Source organism: Lentinus tigrinus, assembly GCF_003813185.1.
Source record: "Lentinus tigrinus ALCF2SS1-7 unplaced genomic scaffold L226scaffold_1, whole genome shotgun sequence".
NCBI lineage: Eukaryota > Fungi > Basidiomycota > Agaricomycetes > Polyporales > Polyporaceae > Lentinus > Lentinus tigrinus.
In genome coordinates this window covers 1535914-1556071 of record NW_027137910.1, presented here as the reverse complement: position 1 = coordinate 1556071, position 20158 = coordinate 1535914, and the positions used below count along the sequence as shown (strand labels likewise).

The 20158-nt window shown below is 56.6% G+C and overlaps 9 protein-coding genes across 9 annotated transcripts; 6 read left to right on the top strand and 3 right to left on the bottom strand.

The window, feature by feature from the left end:
• Positions 1 to 793: 793 nt before the first annotated feature.
• On the bottom strand, positions 794 to 2509 carry L226DRAFT_528345 (uncharacterized protein). The gene is made up of 7 exons (XM_067679337.1): positions 2128 to 2509; positions 1952 to 2078; positions 1827 to 1898; positions 1752 to 1772; positions 1611 to 1695; positions 1123 to 1488; positions 794 to 1070 (listed from the first exon to the last, which is right to left on the bottom strand). The coding sequence occupies exons 1-7, from the start codon at positions 2390 to 2392 to the stop codon at positions 906 to 908; spliced, it is 1101 nt and encodes a 366-aa protein (XP_067542718.1). The 5' UTR covers positions 2393 to 2509; the 3' UTR covers positions 794 to 905.
• Positions 2510 to 3166: 657 nt separating this feature from the next.
• Positions 3167 to 4290, top strand: L226DRAFT_17412 (uncharacterized protein). Its single transcript, XM_067672650.1, has one exon. It carries the CDS (start codon positions 3461 to 3463, stop codon positions 4217 to 4219), a length of 759 nt encoding a protein of 252 aa, XP_067542717.1. The 5' UTR covers positions 3167 to 3460; the 3' UTR covers positions 4220 to 4290.
• Positions 4291 to 5175: 885 nt separating this feature from the next.
• On the bottom strand, positions 5176 to 6642 carry L226DRAFT_607320 (DUF292-domain-containing protein). Its single transcript, XM_067685784.1, has 8 exons — positions 6576 to 6642; positions 6514 to 6524; positions 6333 to 6460; positions 6189 to 6279; positions 6055 to 6131; positions 5911 to 6005; positions 5705 to 5857; positions 5176 to 5611 (listed from the first exon to the last, which is right to left on the bottom strand). The coding sequence occupies exons 1-8, from the start codon at positions 6603 to 6605 to the stop codon at positions 5336 to 5338; spliced, it is 861 nt and encodes a 286-aa protein (XP_067542716.1). The 5' UTR covers positions 6606 to 6642; the 3' UTR covers positions 5176 to 5335.
• An 812-nt stretch (positions 6643 to 7454) lies between these two features.
• Positions 7455 to 10504, top strand: L226DRAFT_497289 (ras GEF; the record flags this gene model as incomplete). The annotated part of the gene is made up of 7 exons (XM_067677605.1): positions 7455 to 7584; positions 7682 to 8071; positions 8124 to 8360; positions 8413 to 9139; positions 9193 to 9527; positions 9582 to 9905; positions 9962 to 10504. The coding sequence occupies exons 2-7, from the start codon at positions 7781 to 7783 to the stop codon at positions 10502 to 10504; spliced, it is 2457 nt and encodes an 818-aa protein (XP_067542715.1). The 5' UTR covers positions 7455 to 7584; positions 7682 to 7780.
• Positions 10478 to 11962, bottom strand: L226DRAFT_497288 (GTP-binding protein RAB5). The gene is made up of 8 exons (XM_067677604.1): positions 11852 to 11962; positions 11773 to 11797; positions 11654 to 11712; positions 11542 to 11602; positions 11462 to 11489; positions 11404 to 11409; positions 11072 to 11348; positions 10478 to 11020 (listed from the first exon to the last, which is right to left on the bottom strand). Exons 1-8 carry the CDS (start codon positions 11886 to 11888, stop codon positions 10890 to 10892), a joined length of 624 nt encoding a protein of 207 aa, XP_067542714.1. The 5' UTR covers positions 11889 to 11962; the 3' UTR covers positions 10478 to 10889.
• Positions 11963 to 12087: 125 nt separating this feature from the next.
• On the top strand, positions 12088 to 15157 carry L226DRAFT_528341 (uncharacterized protein). The gene is made up of 11 exons (XM_067679336.1): positions 12088 to 12652; positions 13026 to 13189; positions 13264 to 13368; positions 13420 to 13485; positions 13539 to 13607; positions 13663 to 13790; positions 13844 to 13874; positions 13927 to 14042; positions 14092 to 14395; positions 14444 to 14932; positions 14992 to 15157. Exons 1-11 carry the CDS (start codon positions 12295 to 12297, stop codon positions 15004 to 15006), a joined length of 1845 nt encoding a protein of 614 aa, XP_067542713.1. The 5' UTR covers positions 12088 to 12294; the 3' UTR covers positions 15007 to 15157.
• Positions 15158 to 15194: 37 nt separating this feature from the next.
• Positions 15195 to 16132, top strand: L226DRAFT_17160 (uncharacterized protein). The gene is made up of 4 exons (XM_067672629.1): positions 15195 to 15442; positions 15498 to 15617; positions 15675 to 15791; positions 15842 to 16132. Exons 1-3 carry the CDS (start codon positions 15230 to 15232, stop codon positions 15786 to 15788), a joined length of 447 nt encoding a protein of 148 aa, XP_067542712.1. The 5' UTR covers positions 15195 to 15229; the 3' UTR covers positions 15789 to 15791; positions 15842 to 16132.
• A 167-nt stretch (positions 16133 to 16299) lies between these two features.
• On the top strand, positions 16300 to 18409 carry L226DRAFT_528340 (terpenoid synthase). The gene is made up of 3 exons (XM_067679335.1): positions 16300 to 17484; positions 17540 to 17713; positions 17779 to 18409. The coding sequence occupies exons 1-3, from the start codon at positions 16384 to 16386 to the stop codon at positions 17938 to 17940; spliced, it is 1437 nt and encodes a 478-aa protein (XP_067542711.1). The 5' UTR covers positions 16300 to 16383; the 3' UTR covers positions 17941 to 18409.
• Positions 18223 to 19747, top strand: L226DRAFT_564747 (uncharacterized protein; the record flags this gene model as incomplete). The annotated part of the gene is made up of 2 exons (XM_067683687.1): positions 18223 to 18633; positions 18698 to 19747. The coding sequence occupies 2 exons, from the start codon at positions 18223 to 18225 to the stop codon at positions 19745 to 19747; spliced, it is 1461 nt and encodes a 486-aa protein (XP_067542710.1).
• Between the last annotated feature and the right edge of the window lie 411 nt (positions 19748 to 20158).

Genomic DNA, 20158 nt, shown 5'->3' with positions numbered 1-20158 from the left:
CGAGTCGGAGTGTGGGTCCCCGATCTCAATCGGCGTAGTCACAGATGTGCGCTCGCCCGGCGCTGCTCGCGAGACTCCTCAGCCGCTGACGCCAGCGGCAACACTCGGAGCGACGACATGCGCATGTCAGGCAGCTTGTGTTCGGTCTCCGTGATGCGGTTCGCTCACGCCTAGCAATACTTCCCTGACGGCAAAAAAGCACCGGCGGTGGGCCTCGAATCGCGGGCCTCTTCTAGCCTCTTCCCTGACGTATCCAAGTGAAGGGTTATACTGGTCCCTTCCTGCAGCGTGGGCGTACGTCCCGGGGGCCGTGTTCCCTTGTAGCGCAATGCGCATGATGATTGTGAAGTGTTGAGCGCTAGACTAGTTCGCGCCCATCGCTTCGATTGTTCTTTCCTCTCCTGGAGCTCTGCTTTGTGTATTCATCTGAGACACTGATTCACACGCGGGGCTTGTCATTTCGCTGAACGCCGGATCGGGTGCATTCCCCTGAGTTCCCCTGAGGATGAGCTGCAAGTGCCACGTGTGTACATACATACTCCGCCTCCTGATGCATATGACCCGGCGTGCCGCCTCGAGAACACCATCACCTTCCGGTGGACTTGCAGATTGACGTTGATCGCGTGAGCGCCCCAGATCCATATCTCTTCCTTCTGTTGGGTCTAAACCTGAGCCCACCCTTAACCGCGTTACCGCTTGGTGAATAATAACAACAAACTGTTCGGAACAAAACCGAAAGCTCCGGTTTCACGCGTGGAGGCAACACGCGAACGCAGCAGTGATACGACAACAATGCGACGAGAGCAATAGAATATGTTGTGCTAGACTACAGATGCAGATGTGGCAATTAGGCACTAATAGAGTAAGCAGATGCAGCTGAACAACCAAAGTCCGTAATCAATGCCTCAGCGTCTTCGTGGTCTTCTCCTTGCGTACGCGGTTTGTACCCTTATGTACGTCTGGCTGGTTGCCTCCATGAGCTCGCGCATTGCTTCCATCTCTAGCTCTTCGACGAGGAAGTAGTCAATGTCGCTACCAAGGAGAAGCGGACGGCCAGATTTGAGGAACGCCTACGGGTAGGTCAGAAGCAGATTCCGCAGCAGCCAGCTATGAGAGACGCACCAGTATATCTTCACGCATCAGTTCACCTGTTCGGTTGTCACGCGCTGACTGGGGATCACTGCCTTTCTTCCACGGACACGTCTGGAACCAGAATTCCCGACAGACGACATCCTCGAGATCAGGGTGTTCGGCGGTCCATCGATGGAGATGGTTGGCGGCGTCCGGCTCGCCGCCGCGCTGTTCCACGGCCACGTTGACGAGGTTCATCCAACGCGCGATGCAAGGGGTCTCCTCTTCTAGACGACTCGGCATGATGGGCTCCTTGTTGGCGTCGTACACGCGAAAGTCGAACTCGGCAACTTCAAGGAGACCCCGGGGACGCAGTGTCTGGGCCATTTCGTCGATCAGGCCCTTGTAGTCTCGGATCTGAGATTGAGGGAGGCGCATTGCCATAGATGGCAAATAAAGAAGCAACGGAGATTGCAATGAGATTTGATCAGATCGGGTTGCAGACGCTCGCGGAGCCGAGACAGGGACAAAACACGTACTCCGGATGAAATCAGCCGTGCATGCGAGACGTTGAAAGAATCATAGAAATGTTGAAGTCCGAGGTTCACGTCGTCGACCTCACTCCTGCAGAGCTGTATGAGCTATAGGGCGAGAGACTTTGCACGGCGAGCACCGCTTACCGCAAATTTGGGGGCATATTACTGCCTCGGGAAACATCAGAAAAAGCACCGGTTGTGACACACAAGGCCACTCACGCATCTTGCATGGGAACGAGGTCGACCGCGACCGCGCTGACATGTGGGAACTCTCGTGCGACGTCAAGCACCCTGGCGACGTCGAAGTCAGGCACGGGGCGTTCACGGGAATAGGCCATACGTACCAACTGCCACTTCCGCACCCAAGATCAAGAGCCGCCTTCGTCACACCAGGGGTGTCGTCTGCAAGAACTTCGGCAAGTGGCGGGGGATACTTGCCCATGACTTCCATAAACATGATGTGCTGAAAATCTGCCCCGCAATTAGAAAGCTTCGGGGAGCGAGAACCGGAGGTGCGCACCTAATCGTTCAAACTCCTCATCATCTGCAGGTAGACGATACACCTCGGAATAGTTGTTGATCCCTCTCCCGAACTCCTCCCGATATGATGATGCGCGCAAGGAACTTGTCATCGAGTACACGGAGGGCGCGGGGGAGGCGGAGCGCATTTCCCAGTCATGTGAGGTTGCGGATGTGGATACACTGTGCATACTGGAGGCGACGGAGTAGCGGTCGCTCTCAAGGTCCATCTCGTCGTCTTCTAGGTGATCACAAGGCGAAGACATGGAGGCGTAGGCTGTTTGCATGAACTGGCGGCGAGAGGAGGGCGGGGAGGGCAGGGATCAGCATGAGAACGGCAAACAAGCGAGGCGGACGATGGGTTATATACAGGCCACCCGAACGACACTCAACGGCGGAGGACATGAACGAGAACCGAAATCCCGCACCAATCGGAGTCTCACGTGCCCGGACTCGATTGGTTCCTTTCAGGCATCTCCGTTCACCGATGCGTGACGCCCGCCGTGACACGGTGTCTCTCCTGCCTAAAGAGGAATGCTTCCGGCCGACCTCAATCACCCCGAGGGCCTCTTGGTCTCCTCCCCAGCCCAGCCGCCGCCCTGCGCTTCGGCCCGGCCACGCGGGTCCCTCTCCCCTCCCCCGCCTTCCGCTGAGTCCCTTCTCTGATGGGGTGCACGCCCTCCGCGACCACTGCATGCTCCGCGGTCTGTGCTCATAATTAACCCCCACCCGCGCCCCCTTCGACCGTCACTGTCCCCGCACAGTCTCTCACCCAACACCACGTTCTCGTCTTGGCGAGGCCCTCGGCGGAGCACGGATCTCCAGATCCCTCGTGTTCATAGCGTACGGCAGGCTCGACGCTCAGGCTCAAAACCTCCGCTTCTCTGTGCCCTGCCCTCCCGCACACACCTCTGGTTCATGGCGACATGTTCGCCCGTGGATCCTCACACAGAGCTGCGCGCCACACCGCTCGATGTCGGTTTGCGCGTCCCGTGTATGCCCAATTTTCCATGTCAATCTTGCCTCTCGCCAGCTGACCTCGCTGTGCAGACATGCTCTCAAAAGTCTCACCACGTCTCCCCCAGGTCTTGGCTCCAATGTTCCCATGATGAGGAGACATAGCGGCCAGAACAGTCCCCCACGTTCCGCCACTGCCGAGGATTCGTCGGGCGCTGTCCTCCTGCGGCACACGAGATGGGAAGGTCTGTCGTCTTCACTCACTTCTTTGCTTCCAGGCAGAACTGGGCGACGCACTTCCTGTGTCAGCTACTGCAGTTGTCTTACTGCTGGACGCCATCTTTCAACCCTATTGGAAAGGACACCCGGTCGTCCGGATGAACTCATCCAGAGCGATAGCCACCATTGGACCACCTCCGACTAGGTTTGCTCAGCCTCGAACACGCGCCGGGGTCGTCCTAAGTAAATTCTACTGCCTCCGGAGGCACCAAGGTTGTCGCTCTGGGCGGCCGCGCTGGGGGTACATCCTATCGCCCACGTTCCAGGGAGCCGCTTATAGCGTCGTTTCCCGAACTCATCCGTTGAAACGTCCCTGGATGGTTGTGCGTTCCTTGTCAGGCCCGGTGACCCATCGCCAGCATACCCCAGCGCCCGACATACCGCCGGAGGCTCTCGATGGTGAGCTCGTCTGCCGGATCTGTGCAGTTCCCGCAGCGCTGTCCACACTGCAAGACTCTACAAGCAATCGCAGAGCTCCGCTCATCTGTACACGCTCATCGTTATGGAAGAGCCTATCTCATAACCGTACGTCTCGACTCCCATCATCCCAGCGTCATACTCAGAGAGAAGCGATGCCATGCCGTTGCCGACATGCCATCCAACAATTGATTGAGTCTGTACCCCATGGCCAGTTCGACTCTTCGCAGGTCTACTCGGGTAGAAGACCCGGCGAAGGCCCTTTTCAACATCCGGGACACCTCAAATTGTCACCGATGTCGACCCGGTCAAGTCTGCTCAGCTTGCCGGTGCGTGTCGTGTCAATCGTCGTGCACATGCACACAATTTCCGGGACTTCTTGCGTACTCCCCCCGGGTTCGTCCTCTGTCACAAGAAGGGAACTGCACCGGAGGAAATAGACGGTGCCGAAGCATTTCTCAGCGCCTTAATTCGCTCCCTGTAGCTAGATGCTGAATTATATACTGTGGTCAACCTCTCCCGCGCTCACACTCACCAATGGTCGTCAACATGATTACCTAGCAATGACGTTTATGTTCCTGTTCCCATCGTACCAGGAACATATCACTCGTGCTCTGAGCCTGAGACCTGAAGGCCTGACGGACCGAGTCGAGCTGCTCGCCGTACAAAACCGTGACATTATACATATAGCATCGCGGGACTTACCGCGTCACCTCGTGCGCCTGTGATACCCTTCCTGAGACCGCGCTTCTTCAATATCACACAAAGCCATTTCTGGGGGCATGTTCTTTCAACAACCGCTGGAAGTAACAAACAGAACCGAAGGCAATCGCAACCCTGGCGATTGAAATGTACCCGAACAATGGATTCCTTGGAACGGGCGAGATCATAACTTACGCGTCTTCGCCGCCGCTTCGCGTTGCCGCACCTGCGCATGACGATCACCGGCATCCCGATGTGCAACAATATTCACCGCCCGGCGGCGGTAGGCGCGAGCCCCGTCGGTCTCTCTCATCCCGCAATACCCCGGAGATTACGCCGAGCGCAACCTGCGTACCTGAGCAGTGCGGGCGAAGTGGCGATACTAGGCTCCTGTTGCGGTTGACAGTCGGGTAATCGCCGGCCACCGCGACTACTTGGTCAAGTACGCGTACTTGAACTCGCGCGTATACGTTCAGGGAAGATTCCATAGATGGAGCCCAGTCATCCGCTGGGGTTCCCCGAGATCCACGATGTCTCGCGTGCGCTTTTGCCTTTTGCGTTTCGGGCCCATCATTGCGCTCATTTTCGTGCGTTGCCAACGTTGTGCCACCGGACTTCTGGCAGATTACAAGTCCGCCGATGTACGATGGACAGCGTCGGATGAACTGCGCATAGGGTTCTCGAGGATGAGGTGAGCAAGCCACGCCTAATTCATAGATGACACGATAACTCCTCAAGCACGGGGTCCGCACACGGAACGGAGAGGAGCGTGGGCACAAACATCGTGTATCTGTAGACTTACATACAACAAAGGATACTCTTTCCCATTCTACCCGTCGATCACTGAAATTCCACTACCGTTTCTTGAGCGCCTCAAACCGTTTCGCGAGAGCCTCGAACTCGTTTTCTTCCTCGTTCTTCTTCGGAGGAGGATCCGCAGACGGAGGAGGTTTCGGAGTCGCTGTTGTCTTCTCGCTGCGCGGAGGCAGCGCCTCCTCTTCCGCCGGAAGCTCCGGAAGCTTAGGCGTCCGCACCCCCGCGCTCCTTGCTTCCGCCGATATCGCGACAGCGTCGAGCGGCCTGGGTGACGCGGGCTCCTCTGACGCAGCTTTCTTCTCATCTGCAGCCTCCTGCATGGCGCGAGCATGTGCATAAGGCGTGTAGGCAGGCAGGCACCGCTCAGTCGTGTGGTGACTTAGCCGGAATATATCTTTGCCTCTCACCTTGACGCCTCCTTCAGGTCCGTTGTCCTGTCCGTCGTCTGCGCCTTCCGGCCGGGGAGGAGACCAGGGAACTCCATATCCCTTGGCAATTTCTAAGAGATACGCATCAACCAGGGCTGGAGGCGGTGTGGCTATGTCCAATTTCCGGGTGACCTGGTGCGTCATATGTCACGGCTGGCCTTGCGGGGTAGAGAGGGGGAACGTACCCTTTCACTAACACAGCCATCACGATTCTCCATCACAGCCAGCGAGAAATCGCGTCCGTATTTATGCATGAGAATGTCCCGGAGGAGATGTAGCTCTGGGAGATCGTTGAGTGTACAGAGTGGGACCCGCGACGATCGGCTCACCCTTTATTTCTGTCCTTGGGGCTGCGTAAATGATGGCACATACGCCCTCGCTGACTCCGGGATCGGGCTCACGGGTACTACACCAACATAGAATGAGCGTAAATAGAGCGGGACAAGTGAATGTGCGCACTGACTTCTGATCCAACAGCCCGAACCGCGCAATGAGGAGCTCGCAGTACAGTTCAAGGAGCTCGAGCAGTTCAACATAGATGTCTTCGTTGATGACTGGGAGCCCGTAGGGACGATTGTTCGAGGAATGTAGGGTGGAACATACTCACTGTTTTCAGTTTTAATCCGTGCAGTCTCTATCCGATTCTTCTCGAGTAGCATCGCAATATCTCTCCGGGAAGCCTTGGCCTGGGCATTCTTCTTCTCCTGAAGCGTGCGCAGCCTCTGGACGCCTAACCTAGCGGTACCAGGATAAGAATGAGCTTGAATTCGAGCGGCGGACGATAGTACCGAAGTTGAACCTATCGGGGAAGATGAGAGCCTGTTACAATGTTCATTATGCAGAAACGCACCTTTGCTTTAGCAGAATTCCAAGGAGCCATGATGATGTGGTATGACAAGAGGTCGCGTAAGTACAAGTTGAGAGCTCGAACGCGCGGGGTCACTGGCAGGCGCTCAACTAGATTGTGATCAGATCTCGGCCCGCATGACACCGGACGCAGAAGCGCTCGTCCACTGTTCAGCACACAACCTTTCTTCTCTCAACCTCGACCACCTTGTACTCGACCTAGTCTCAATGCGCATGTAGTACTCTTGTGCACTCCTATCTTATGGTGGCTGCACTGTCAATCGGCGTAGCTCGGGCAATTGCTGTACAAGCCTGCAAACTTGTATGCGGCTCCCGTTACGCACTCGGAAGGATCCTCTGGCCAAGAACAGATACACGGGAAAGGTTACTATGCAACTGACATACGCACCATTATCCCCTGCCCCAGAAGGCAAGTCGCCAGGGTCTGGCCCGCAGGTGATGGACTGTTACCATCCGCTCAACAACGCCCAACTCTGCGGAATCTCACGACTAACAGCGCTGCCCGACTGCGCTTCAGCCACTTTGACAAGGTTACGTCTAGCTCAGAACACGTATGCTCGACGTGCACAGATTATTGGCCACCACTAGTGGTCTTCGTGGTCTTCGTGTTGGGTGTTTTGTACCGGTGAAGAGGTCGGTAGAAGCGTTCTCAATTAACGCACGTCATATCTTGGCCTTCGCTTAGATATGTCAACCATGATCATGAGAAGCTCAGGCAGATGTGGGATAACGATTGGTGCCTTTCCTCGTAATTGCGTTACTCTAAGCGAGCTACTCACCTCTCGCGACACCTGAATGAGTCGGAAGCTTGACCTTGGACCTTTGTAAGTACACGAACGCCGTGCAGTACCACGGTGCGTCTGCTGTGCACAGCACGACGCTATGCGTGAGGACAAATCAGAGAAAACTGTTCGGCGCTGGAAGGAGTTGAGCGCTGAGCAAGCTTTGCACAATCACGATGGTGATGGTAGTTGTCCGTGGACGACATCCAAGTGCGTGCTCTCCGGCCGGGATGCAGATATGCCTCCGGGTTCCAAAATTCCGCGCGCCCTTTATACTAACTGGGCTCCCTTCCGTCTGGTTGCCTAGGTACACAGTTCCTTGAACTTCTTCCCTGTCCATCCCTCCCCCATCCCTGGACGGGCGTATAAGCCTTCCTCTCATGCGGTGAACGCTGCGACCGCTTGCATGGCCGTTCTCCACCATAAACCCTCCAGGCGCGGAGGCCTGCGTCCACGTCTTTGGATAGACCCGAATCCGTCCAACGCCGACCCTTCCTTGTCTACCCCCGCGTCTTCTATCTCTCCAGATCTCAATTACAGCCTGGCGGGCTCTTCAGAAGACACCGACAACCCTACTCCGACCTCTTCTGCGGAGCTATTCTACGTCCTATGTCTATACGACTATGACGCGGAGGACAGTGATCAGCTCTCCTTCCGCAGGAATGACATCCTCGACGTCGTCAAGAAGGAAGATACGGTGCGCACATAACCCTGCCTGAATAGACTGCCCATGTCTGACATGTCTGCAGGGCTGGTGGGCGGCCATTCGTCCAGACGACAATACAGTTGGCTGGATCCCGAGTGCCTTCGTCGAGCCCATATCCGACGCTCTCGCTGACAAGCTGAGGAACGGCGGCAACAAGGTACATATCTATCAAGACGACAACAAGCTCAATGGGTCCCCGGAGCTCACGGACCCTTTCGTCGTACACTCCGACGGAGAACATCGCGGGTATGACTGGATGTCACTGGTCAATGGGGACAAGGTACGTAGTCTGCAACATGCCGCCGTAGGTGCCCAAGCTCAAATCCCCGCAGATCCCCATCATGCAGCTCGGCTCCGAGCCCAGTCCCCCGGGTATAGCAAACATGTTCAGCCCTCTTGTACCCCCGCATGAAGGGATTGACGCCAACTTCGCGGACGCTGAGTCGGAACTGTCCCCCACGGACGTAGTCCTCTCTCGCAAGAAGAAGCCTCTACCCCCTTCTGCCGTTGAAAGCTCTGATGCTGAAGAGGGGCAGGTCCTCACGATCCCTCCTGCCCCAGTGGAGGAGCAGCCTCTACCCGCTACCCCCCGCACTCCCGGTTCTGCCCGTCGACGGAGTATGTCCCTTCCGAACGCGGAAACTCCTCCGAGTGAACACCAGAGGTCGCGTTCCGAGTCTGGGAAGCCTTCTGTCATGCGACATTTGCGCCGTCGCCCTCTTCTCATCGACGACCAGTCATCATTGAAGCGTCTTACTACTCTCTTTGAGGCTCATAACCTCGAAGAACTGGATCATCTCATCATGAGTCCGGTCGTAGCGGAGTCCTTCGACACCTTCACTCGTGGGACGAACCGCGCAATTATACCTCGCCCTGACAAGATCAAGCAAATCACCGGTGATGATGAGGCGCAGGCCTTCCACGACGCCAAGCTTGTACAAGGAAAGTGGTATCTCCGTCCTCTCTACGGCGAGTGGGAGATACAGCTCCAACCTGACGGGAGCGTGTCCGCTGGCACACTGCGGGCTCTGGTGGAGTGGTTGACCGTGGACTTTCCAAGTGAGTTCCGCAATTACTTGCACACATGAACCCGCGTTGACCCATCTTCGCAGGGCCTATCCAGGAGTCACGGTATCGACAAGTGTTCTTGACAACGTACAAGTCGTTCGCGACGGCAGAAGAAGTCTTCGACCTTCTTGTAGCTCAGTTCAACATCGATCATCCCAGCACGCTAAGCTTGAAGGAGCTCGAGCAATGGAAGGAGAAGAAGCTGAAGCCCACCCGCCGCCGTGTGCTCACTGTTCTGCACATATGGACGGACCAGTTCGGTTTGTTGCAGGACGACCCGTACCTCGCACGGCGCATCGTTGACTTCGTATCCTCCATCACCTCCCCTCCTGCGCTCGCCAACACTGCCAAAGATGTACTGAAGTCGCTCGAGCGTTACGTGAGTCCTTAGCAGCTACCTCTATACGCCGCCGGCTGACAACCCATCCATCAGATATCCGTTATCCCTCCTACCCCGGTGTCCGCTCAGTCACGGCATAAGAAGGGCAAGGGATCGAAGAGCGGCGACCTTGTGCGCATGGATACCGTCGTGCTCGCTCAACACCTGTGCATGGAGGAGCAGAAGCTCTACGCCAAGATCCGTCCACACGAATGCATGAACTGGGTTAAGCAGCAGACTGGCAACACTGTAAAGAACCTCGTTGCGTTCAACGCTCTGCACGAGAAGCTCGGCGCCTGGGTCAAGTTGAGCATCCTCAGCACAGAGGGCCTCGGCAAGCGCGCAGAAACGATCGACTTCTGGATCAAGGTGGCGGAGGTGATTGCTGTCTCCATGATCTCATCACTGAAATATCATCCTGACCCCCAACTCAGAAATGCAAATCGCTGCACAACTACGCCTCCATGCACGCACTTGTGTACGCCCTCTCGAGCCCGGTCATCAGCAGGTTGCACCTCACCTGGGCGCATGTCGGGCGGCGGGTGCAGCTCGAACAGCTGGCAAAATATCATGAGTCGACGGGCAACCTTTCCGCATATCGTCTCCTCCAGCGTTCCGCTGACGGACCCTGCATCCCGCACATCGGGATGTATCTCACGGACCTGCAGGCTGCGGACCAGCAGCACCCGGACAACGTTCTCATCGAGCCCTCATCATCGCCGCTCGGGACGACGGTCTCCCTCATCCACTTCGCAAAGCGCGAGAAGTGGTGGGAGGCGATCGACGCGATGCTGCGGCACCAGGCGAAGCCGTATGCGCACGCGGAGGACTCTGCCGTCGTGACGTACATCGAGATGAACCTCGCGCAGGCGGGGGAGAAGGACCAGGGCTCCTTCTGGATGAAGAGTCAAGAGATTCAGCAGGCTGAAATGCAACACGCGGATATACGCAAGGGCCTTGAGCTCGCGGGGTTCTGAGGCTCCCCGCGCCATGGGTATTTATTGGTATCTCTATTCATATTCTATTTGGTTGACTATATGCGCTGCTTTGACGGGCTGGTACTCGAAGTCCCTCATTGTATAACTCCCTCATTCAAATCGCTGTCGCTCCTTCATTGTATCTCCTAATTAAATAATGTCATGCAACACGGACTCTCACCATAGGAATTGTTACAATCAGCGATCCTGTTGTCCACAAGATGCAAGTCCATATATAACGGAGAACGTGAACGGTGGGTAAACTACAAAGTGAGAGATGCAGGAAAGAAGACAGCCTGTGAAAGAGGTGGGAGAGGAGCCGCGAGGCGGAGATGACATGACGACTGGTAACTAGCAGGTGTAGCGGGCTGAGGCGGCGATGCGTCTAGCAGTTGCACTGTTCACCTTGGCCCTGACCAGCAGCAGCTTGCTTGTTGAGGTCGACCCCTGTTCTCGCTGGGCCAGCACGTGCACCAGCTCTGGCCGATGGTGGCGCAGTGAGCGGGAGCTTCTTGGCTGAAGAACCGTGTAAGTACGACAACATGAGACATGAGCAAAATTACACACCAATAGAAGTGAATATGTCCGACACGCCTTCGCCTGTCTTGGCACTTGTCTCGCCCCACATAAGACCTTCCTCCTCAGCGTACTTCTTCGCCTCTTCCTGCGAAACCTGGCGACGTGCCGCAAGATCAAGCTTGTTCCCGCATAGCGCAATGACGATATTAGGATCAGCTTGCCGCTGGAGTTCCCGGATCCAGGACTTGGCCTTCTCTAATGACGTGGACTGTGTGATGTCGTACACCACTACCGCGCAGTTTGCATTCCGGTAGTACATGGGAGCCTTGACGTTTTCTCTGTGAGTGTGTGGACTATTGGTGACGAGAACGAGGACATACGAGAGACTAGGACACTAGGTCAGCATGACGTCGATCACGGAGCGTCAGCCGAACGTACCTTATAACGTTCCTGTCCAGCAGTGTCCCTAATCCGCCTCATGGGCATGTCGTACTGCACACGACGTGAGGATAACTCACCATATCTCAAACTTGACAGTGGTCTGGTCCTCGAGGGTAACTGTCTGTGTCAAGAAGGCGGCTTGACGGGGTTGAGAGCGCGGAGGTAGATAAGACATGATTGGCAACGTACCACCAATCGTACTCTCCCGGTAGTCGTCGAATTGATCTTTGACAAAACGCAACACCAAGCTGGCAGGATCACGCACTCAGCAAACGCACCGGAGCAGACCCGAGGGAGCAATGGAATACCTGGACTTCCCAACCGCGGATTCGCCTGAGGACGGAGAGGTGAGTGTCCCATTCAACAGTGACACGCTGGTGCACGCACCAAGAAGGACGAGCTTGAACTGGAACTGCTTGGACATGGCCGGGAGAGAGGGACGGTGGCGGGAGGAGGCAATGAGGAGGGCTATCGCGCAGCAGACGCCTGACGCCAATGAGGCTCTGAGTCTGCCGCGGCCGTGGGCCCACATAGGGCGGACGCCCGAAACGGGGTTGTAGATTCCCACGCGCTGCTCACCAAAGTGCGCCAAAAATTGATGTCTTGCCTCATCTCCCCGACCACCACCTGCAGCGTTCCGTTCTCCCCCTCCTTTGTCTAAGTTGATTCTCGTCCTCCTGCGACACCTCTGTGAAACTCGAACACGCAACGCTTCGACCCATTAAAATCCTTAAGCTTCCGGCTGCTGCATCTCGTCCCTCGACACGTCACTGAGCGCGCCTCGAAACGCATCCGCGAGTCAGAAGATACCTGCGAAAGTCTTTGAGAAAATGAACCGGCACCATCCGTATGGCGGCGCGCCCTATGATGGGCCACGCAGAGGCGGCGGCAACTTTGGCCCAGGGCCTGACAGATCCCACCACTATGACAGGGGCGGGGCTCCGAGAGGAAGAGGCTTCGGCCGTGGTCGTGGGCGCGGTGGCGGCCAGAACAACTATGGTGGCTACGGTAATCCAGGTCCGTATGACCAGGGCCCCCCGCAAGGCGACATGGGTGGATACAGTAACAACTATCAGTCCGGCCCTCCGCAAGGGCAGTACTTCCAAAACGGCAACTACAACGCTCCAGGTCCCGGACAGTATGGTGACCCGTCTGGTGGTTATGACGACCAGGGTTATGGGTATGAAGGTACGCTTGAGAGTCGCTTAAGATTTAAGTCTTTCCGAATGGCATGAGAGGTGCTGCGAGACTAGTGGAAGTCGGTCGTGTCGAGGTTCGCTCCCCTTTAGATCCGGGATCCTTCTTCGTGGTGGCGTGTGCTCTAGTATCGGACCTTCCGGTTTTAGGCCGCAAATTATCCTGTGGATTTGACTGGCTTCGCATACTCGTCATCGCAGGCCATCATGGGAGAAACCTCTTGTCTGCACTTAATGAGGATCACCTTCTGAGCGCTCTCGTGCCTAAGAATGACGCCTTCTTGCAATGCCTTCCGGCGCCGTTCTGTCTGTTGTTCACCTGCAATATGACTCTTCATTCTCACGTTTATTGATCGCTTGAGTAGATGGATGGAACAACAACAACTACCAGGGAGGGTATGGAAACGGTAATCGATATCAGAAACGTCACCCACGTCGCGAGCGAGATGACAAGGTTCACGACTCAATTATTGAGGAACGCCTTCAGCGAGAGCGACCCTGTCGTACCCTCTTCATTCGGAACATCAAGGCGAGTCCGACACCGAGTGACGCGAAGGCGTCCATCCAGCGAGCAAGCTAACATGGTCATTTATGTACCTTCAGTATGAGACGAGTAGCGAAGACGTAAGGCGACTTTTCGAAGAGCACGGCGAGATTAAGACGTTCTTTGACCTGATCGCGAACCGTGGGATGGTCTTTGTGACATACGTGAGTGCGCTTGTGTGCCTGGTATATCATTCCTAATGAGCTGGTTATCAGTACGATCTGCGCGCCGCAGAGAGGGCAAGAGACCGACTGCAAGGTTCTGAGATCAGCGGCCGTCCTGTACGTGCTATCGTTCGTGGAATGTCGCCGACGTGCCTAATACTCGTTTCCAGATCGATGTGCATTACTCACTTCCTCGTGATGACTCTCATGGGCGAGCCACCGAAAAGCAGAAAGATCAAGTGAGGCGTAATGTCGCAAATTCGTTGCGCGGTCGTGCTCAATGTTATCCTCCAGGAGCTGCAAGGCAACCTTTTGATCACGCTCCGTAACTCTAACCAACTCATTGATGACGACGAGTTGCGCCGCAAATTTCAGCAGTTCGGGGAGATTAAATCTATCCGTCCCGTTGGAGACCGTCCGGAGTGAGTGCATCTTCCTACTGGCCCAAGCGTGAAGCTGATTACGTTACCCTTAGCCAACGTTATGTGGAGTACTTCGATACACGTGTAGGTGTTCACCTCCCGGTTCCTGGAATAGAGTACTGAAAGGTTATGTCAGGCATGCGAAGAGGCGCACGATCGTCTGAGTCACCAAGGACTTCAGGATGGGTTGATGGAGATCATGTATGCGTCACCCAGCGATGACCCCCGTGTGGCTGCAGCGGCTTCCCCGCGGTATGTATCGACGAGAACCCGCCTCATACAAATACTGACTGTGACACAGTCGCGACGACCGCAATGGTGGCTTCGGACAGCGCGACTGGGACGATTCATACAGCAATCGGGGTTCACGCGGTGGACGTGGCGGCCGAGGAAGAGGCAGAGGTCGAGGAGGCTTCGGTGGCGGCAACGACTGGGAAGACCGCAACGTCCGTGATCGCAATCGTTCGTATGAGGACGAATTCGGCCGTACTCAGCGCTCCGGTGGTAGTGGCGGCCGCGGTGGCTACAGTGGTTCTCCCGGCCCAGGTTATAGCGGTCCTGGGGGCAGCGGATACAATGCGCCGCCTGTAATCCCTCCAGCAGAGGTTAGTGTGTCCACTTTGGCTATCACATTTCACTCATAGTCCCGATAGGCTGCTGACGAACGCGAACGTCTGGAGCAAGCGAAGAAGGTCCAGCAGTTGTTGGCTGCGTTGAAGCAGCCCCAAGGCGGGTCGGCCCCTGCCCCTCCTGCTCCCGCGCAGTCCGCTCCTGGTCCTGCTCCTCCTGCGTCGGTGCCACAAATGCCCCCACCTCCCGCTAACTATTATAACCAGCCGCCGATGCCACCAGCGCAGGCACCGTACAGTGCGCCTGTCCCTCCTGCACACTATCCTGGATTGCCTCCGCAACCATCTCCCGCGACAGGCGCCCCAGCACCGTTGGCAGGTCTTCCTCCGAACATTCTCGCTCTGTTGCAACAAGGCGGCCAGGCCCAGCAGTCACAGGGCGGGGCTCCTCCCATGCCTCCCTACAGTATGCCCCCGGCGACCGCGATGATTGGCGCGCAGCAGCCTCCTGCTCCTGGCGTGGCTCAGGGTGCTCCTGGTCAGCCGGGTTACCAACAATTGATGGCTTACTTGGTGCGCGTCCCACCTGCACTCTGGTCAATCTACTTCTGACGTTCGTTATGGCATCGCAGTCCCAGAAACGATAGAAGTACTGTTACGTATGACCGAGATGTGCTTAAGATGCCTGTGGTTAGCTACATAACTTGAACCCTTATCTTATTCTTAGTATCTTCGTTGTAGATGCTTCTGTCTCAGCTACCAGTAGTACTACAATTCCAGGCTGTTGTCATTTTGCCCAAATGGTTCCGATGAGGCGCCGGACGGACGGGCGCCTCCCACTTGCGAGTATCTCTCGAGTCTGCTCTCAGCATGCTCAACCTTGCGAATTTGCGTACCCTGCTATCACGAGTGCTCGACCTCCCCACCCTTCATACCGTTGCTCTATTTACACCTGAGGGCGAACTTGTGTGTTATGCTTCAGCTCCAACCAAGGCCAAGGACCATGTCCGCGTCCTCGTAGGCCTCAGCACGGAGATATGGCAGGAGACTCGGGAGCAAAATATCGGTATGGTTGACTCAGAGGTCAGTCAGTCTATAATGTCATTCTCTCGACGCACGTCATCTGAGATATGACTAGCTTGGACATCTGCTCGTGCTGCCAGTGGAGACTCCCAAGAAAGATGAGGACGATGAGCCTATTATGCTGGTCGCACTTAACTCGGAGACGAGCGTGCCATGGGATGAGCTTGAACTGAAAGTACGCACATAACCTTTGCTGTCTGCATGCGTGTGCTGACTATGTACTGCACACTAGGCAAGGAAGCTGGCTGAGCATCTGGAGAAACCTGTCGCGCAGCTTAGTGGGATGCTTGCTTCGGTGCCTCCTCCTCCAACGAGCCCCCGACGGGGAGACCGCGGGACAAGTTGATCAGTGAGCCAACCTACACAGACGTGGGTGCATTGCGTTGATGACCTGTCCAGCCGACGAGAACCCCCAAGCTGAACAGTTATCCGGCCTTCCCCGCTGCGGTCGTGGGCAAGGCCCTCAGAAGTCACGTCTGCGGCGGCCATATCTCCATGGCGTGTGAGCAGCTTCCGTGCCACCATCTGCTGCGCACAGTGTCGACCTACGTTCGCTGGTATCTCTGAGTCTAACTTCACCTATTATTTCGCGTGCATGCCCCCGTGCTACAAAGTGATGTCTATAGTGTCGAAGTATAGTGTCTTGTGATCGCGAGTGAATGGAAGTATGCGGTCGTGCGAGTCATAGATGAGAGCATGGGCATGTGCATGAAGGCCGGAATCGCGCTGGAGGCCAGGAACTGCGCCCAGAGTGTCACCGTCTGAGCGAAATAGGGCGGGAACGTCATAGCCGTCCCGCCACGGTGAGTTTGGACGCCGAGACGCGAGCGAGCGCGCCTCATCGCGTCCTTCCTTCCGACTCTCCCGACTCCCGGTTGCGGCCACTCCCCTCCCCACCCTCTCTGTCTCCCTCGACGCCTCCGGTAGCGTCCTTGCTGGTCATGCGACGATGTGCTGTTGCTAGAGTGCGCCTTCCCCAAACCGTTCCGTCACCGACAGCGGTCACGCGGGCTTCGGGACGCAGAAATCACAGCGTGCATGCTCAGCAGCAGAAAAAGACTCCTTTGACACAGTCGCAGCCGCTACAAGCAAGTGACACGTTCTTCAACGCACAGAATGCGCCAAAACCACCCGTACGCCCGGATCCGTACAAGCTTGTCGCGCCTCAGTTGCAGCAACTGCGCGAGACGCTACTGGACCTCCTGGGCTCGTCCCACCCATCCCTCACCGAAATCGCCAAATACTACTTCCTACACCCTTCCAAACAGCTACGGCCACTCCTCGTTCTCCTGTTCTCGCAAGCAACGAACGGGCTGGGCGGGGGCTGGCACTTGAAGAAGTGGGCGGCAGAGTGTGAAGGCGCGGGTGGGCGTACGGAGGAGCTTGACCGTCCGTTGACGCGTCCGGACGTGCTCAACGACTGGAATCCAAGCATGCCCGACCACACCGCGTCGTTCCAGGCGTCGTTCTCACTGCGGCCGCCGCGGCCACCTCATCAATCTCCTTCCCCGCCGCCGTTCCCACCACCTGGCATCCCCACTGTCGCTTCACCCCTCGCGCTGCTCCCGACGCAGATACGCCTCGCGCAGATTGTGGAGATGATCCACGTCGCGTCGCTGTTACACGACGACGTGGTTGACAAGTCGCCGCTACGGAGAGGGGCCGCGTCGGCACCCGCCGCGTTTGGGAACAAGCTCTCCGTCCTCGCTGGAGACTTCCTTCTGGGTCGCACCAGTGCCGCGCTATCTCGGTTGGGCGAGAATGAGGTCGTCGAGCTCATTGCGAGTGTCATTGCCAACCTGGTTGAGGGAGAAATCATGCAGCTCAAGTCGGTCCACGCAGAGGAGTTGGGCATAGCGGGCTTGTCGCCGTCTGTTGGCCAGGAAAACTGGAACATCTACCTGCAGAAGACTTACCTCAAAACAGCAAGTTTAATGGCCAAGGGCGCTCGTGCGGCGGTTGTTCTGGGTGGCTGCAAGGAGGGCGAAATTTGGAAGGAGGTCGCGTACGCGTACGGCCGCAACCTCGGCATCGCGTTCCAGGTGAGTACTACGTCGCAAGGCATCATCGTACCATGAGCTCACATGTATTCCTTAGCTCGTGGACGATATCCTCGATTACGAGGCTGGCGATGCGACCTTGGGCAAGCCAGGAGGCGCAGATCTGCAATTAGGTCTTGCGACCGGACCCGCTCTGTTTGCCTGGGAAGAGCATCCTGAGATGGGCCCTCTGATCAAACGCAAGTTCGAGCAACCAGGCGATGTCGAGTTGGTGAGTGTTTCCACGGGTATAGGCGTACTAGAGTCTGAATCATCCGTCTCCTCCGACCCCATCAGGCGAGAGATCTTGTGCGCAGATCGTCGGGCGTCGAACGAACGCGTGAGCTTGCACGGGCTCATGCGGACAAGGCGCGAGAGGTGCTATCCGTGTTGCCCGACAGCGAGGCCAAGGGAGCTCTGGAGGCGTTGACGGAGAGAGTGGTCAAACGGACGTCCTGACGCTGGCTAATCTACATATATCATAGTAATCACATGCACCATAGACGATGTGCCATCTCTCTGGGACGCTGTCGACCGTGACCTTCGTGCGGTGCCGTTTCATAAACTCACTTGTTCCGAGTCTTGTGTAGGATTTGTTGCTCGGCAGGCGTGACAGCGGTGTCCGGAGTCCGAGGCGCGATATTGCCCCGCATTTGTCCAGCTCAATACGGCCTTGACCTGCTCCCAACACCTCTGCGCACCTCGCCGTCTGCCAGACGCACTCTGTACCTTCCAGTCAACATGGTCCACACGCCTTCCACCCGCGAAACCACCGTTCTCGGCAAGCGTTCTGCACCTTCAGACACTGAACCTTACCGTCTCAGTAGGAGCATGACCGCTGAGGACCCGCAAACCAGACATCTCCTCCTGGATACCCTGGAGCTCCCAACACTGCCAGCGTCGACAAGAAGACGCGTCAACCCGGAGAGTCTTGCTGTTCGACTTGGACCTGAGCTAGTCGCTGAGCTGGAGAGCTTCGTTAAGCCGGGCATCGTCGAGATGCCCTCGTTCGCCATCCGGCAGGAGATCCAGGCGCGATACAACGTCGACCGGCGGCATATCTATGACTGGTTCCATAGCAAGGGTCTGCGGGTCACCAAGGAAGACAAGCGTGCCACCGTAGAGCTAAAGACCGACGCAATGCGCTTGAATGTGAGTGTTCCCTGCAACGAGTACACGACTATATGCGCATATATTGACTTCTTTCGGCATCCAGAGACGCGTCGTGCGCCGCCGTGTTGTGCCTGGGCCACCGCTTGCAAAGGCTCGACCTCGTCCGCGCAAACTGATGCCAGAGCCTGAGCTTCAGCCCGAGCCTGTCCTTGTTGCGCCCATCTCCCCTGTGCTACCCCCAGTTGTCTTGCCGCTGGCGAAGACTGTGGATGAAGACGTACCGCGCCCTCGCCCATGGACGTCCATACCTGCCAGCCAAGTCATCGGGCAAGTGTCGTCAACGATGCAAGTGCAACGTCCACCGCCTGGCAACTCGCGTACCTTCAGTGACCCGCAGATCGACACGGTCATTCCTCTGTACGGCGACGTGGAACTTGACCAAAGTCAACGTTTGACATACTATGGTACTCTTTCTCGCGTTCTGGGACCTGCCGCTGGCGTGCAAGAGTGTATCGGGACGTATGGCGCATACATGGCGAAGCAGACCGAGATCTACTACGAGCAACTCCTTCCTGGTGATTTCGCCGCCGTTACAGTTCCTACTTCCACAACTTACCCTTTGGAAGACCTTGGCAACAACTCTCCCTCTCCCGCAGAGCTCCATTCACAATTTCCTACAACTATCTATGATAGTCTCTCAGACTCTTCTTTGGACTTTGTAAATCTGGCGACGTCCTACGGTGATAGCTCGTCTTGCCAACGCGACGATAGCTTCACACACACACTGTCCCAGCAAGAGTCGTGTCTCCAGTTAGAGGACATCCTGGCGAGCCCCGTTATGCACGACCGCACGCACACGCTTCCAGACCGGACACCCTTGCAACTGCCCTCACGAGCACATCCGGATCACAAGACGGTCACCTTTGCACCGACGAACAGAGCATTACTCAACTTCTCAGCCTTGCTCCTCTCCGCCGGCTCCGGTACGGTCGCAGCCCATAGTTCAAGCTCTCTTGCTGGCGCCCTTGAGGAAATCGTCCCTCCTTCACCGAGGACTGCTAAGCTGGAACAGGAGACTCGGCGACGAAGTCGAGAGTGGTCTCGCTCACGGATGGGTCGTCCAAGGGCGTACTCCGCCGGCGGTGGCATGTAAATCCTTCCACTCGTCAATATCCATCTCTTCATCGCTGTGCGGGCCACTGCCCAACTTCTGCGGAACCCTCGACCTGCCAACTGTGAACCTTGCGCCACACTTCTGTGATGAACTTCTTCCATTCTTCCACATCCGTGAGTCCGTTTGTTTCAGCCAATGTGGCATATCATATTCGAGCCTAGTCTGATGGAGGTCTGCCGCAGGTGTCCCCACACCGTCCGCGCCACCTGAAAGTGCACCGGTTCCCTACCCTGACCTCCGATACGGTCGTTCGACATCCCCCCGTCTCCATACGTGCCACCCAAGCGTCTCTAAAGCTCGTCCGCTCTCGCTACTCATAGATTGTATCTTTGCGTCGTCTCCATTGTGCCAATGTTCCTATTCCGTGTCTAGGCGAGTGGAGCCTCCACC

What these genes read in the sequence shown, in the direction of transcription:
- L226DRAFT_497288 (XM_067677604.1), bottom strand. Translation starts at nt 11,888, where the DNA reads ATGTCCAAGCAGTTCCAGTTCAAGCTCGTCCTTCTTG. An exon ending in TCCGCGGTTGGGAAGTCCAG is followed by an intron (nt 11,713 to 11,772) that starts GTATTCCATTGC and finishes TGATCCTGCCAG; the next exon opens with CTTGGTGTTGCGTTTTGTCA. An exon ending in GGACATATTCACTTCTATTG is followed by an intron (nt 11,021 to 11,071) that starts GTGTGTAATTTT and finishes ACGGTTCTTCAG; the next exon opens with CCAAGAAGCTCCCGCTCACT.
- L226DRAFT_607320 (XM_067685784.1), bottom strand. Translation starts at nt 6,605, where the DNA reads ATGGCTCCTTGGAATTCTGCTAAAGCAAAG. An exon ending in ACGGATTAAAACTGAAAACA is followed by an intron (nt 6,280 to 6,332) that starts GTGAGTATGTTC and finishes ACGGGCTCCCAG; the next exon opens with TCATCAACGAAGACATCTAT. An exon ending in GACCTGAAGGAGGCGTCAAG is followed by an intron (nt 5,612 to 5,704) that starts GTGAGAGGCAAA and finishes CGCGCCATGCAG; the next exon opens with GAGGCTGCAGATGAGAAGAA.
- L226DRAFT_528340 (XM_067679335.1), top strand. Translation starts at nt 16,384, where the DNA reads ATGCGACGATGTGCTGTTGCTAGAGTGCGCCTTCCCCAAACCGTTCCG. An exon ending in ACCTCGGCATCGCGTTCCAG is followed by an intron (nt 17,485 to 17,539) that starts GTGAGTACTACG and finishes TGTATTCCTTAG; the next exon opens with CTCGTGGACGATATCCTCGA. An exon ending in AACCAGGCGATGTCGAGTTG is followed by an intron (nt 17,714 to 17,778) that starts GTGAGTGTTTCC and finishes CGACCCCATCAG; the next exon opens with GCGAGAGATCTTGTGCGCAG.
- L226DRAFT_528341 (XM_067679336.1), top strand. Translation starts at nt 12,295, where the DNA reads ATGAACCGGCACCATCCGTATGGCGGCGCGCCCTATGATGGGCCACGC. An exon ending in CCCGTTGGAGACCGTCCGGA is followed by an intron (nt 13,791 to 13,843) that starts GTGAGTGCATCT and finishes CGTTACCCTTAG; the next exon opens with CCAACGTTATGTGGAGTACT. An exon ending in CTGTAATCCCTCCAGCAGAG is followed by an intron (nt 14,396 to 14,443) that starts GTTAGTGTGTCC and finishes TAGTCCCGATAG; the next exon opens with GCTGCTGACGAACGCGAACG.
- L226DRAFT_17160 (XM_067672629.1), top strand. Translation starts at nt 15,230, where the DNA reads ATGCTCAACCTTGCGAATTTGCGTACCCTGCTATCACGAGTGCTCGAC. An exon ending in TCGGTATGGTTGACTCAGAG is followed by an intron (nt 15,443 to 15,497) that starts GTCAGTCAGTCT and finishes AGATATGACTAG; the next exon opens with CTTGGACATCTGCTCGTGCT. An exon ending in GGGATGAGCTTGAACTGAAA is followed by an intron (nt 15,618 to 15,674) that starts GTACGCACATAA and finishes ACTGCACACTAG; the next exon opens with GCAAGGAAGCTGGCTGAGCA.
- L226DRAFT_528345 (XM_067679337.1), bottom strand. Translation starts at nt 2,392, where the DNA reads ATGTCTTCGCCTTGTGATCACCTAGAAGACGACGAGATGGACCTTGAG. An exon ending in AATATGCCCCCAAATTTGCG is followed by an intron (nt 1,696 to 1,751) that starts GTAAGCGGTGCT and finishes ACAGCTCTGCAG; the next exon opens with GAGTGAGGTCGACGACGTGA. An exon ending in TGATGCGTGAAGATATACTG is followed by an intron (nt 1,071 to 1,122) that starts GTGCGTCTCTCA and finishes ACCTACCCGTAG; the next exon opens with GCGTTCCTCAAATCTGGCCG.
- L226DRAFT_17412 (XM_067672650.1), top strand. Translation starts at nt 3,461, where the DNA reads ATGAACTCATCCAGAGCGATAGCCACCATTGGACCACCTCCGACTAGG.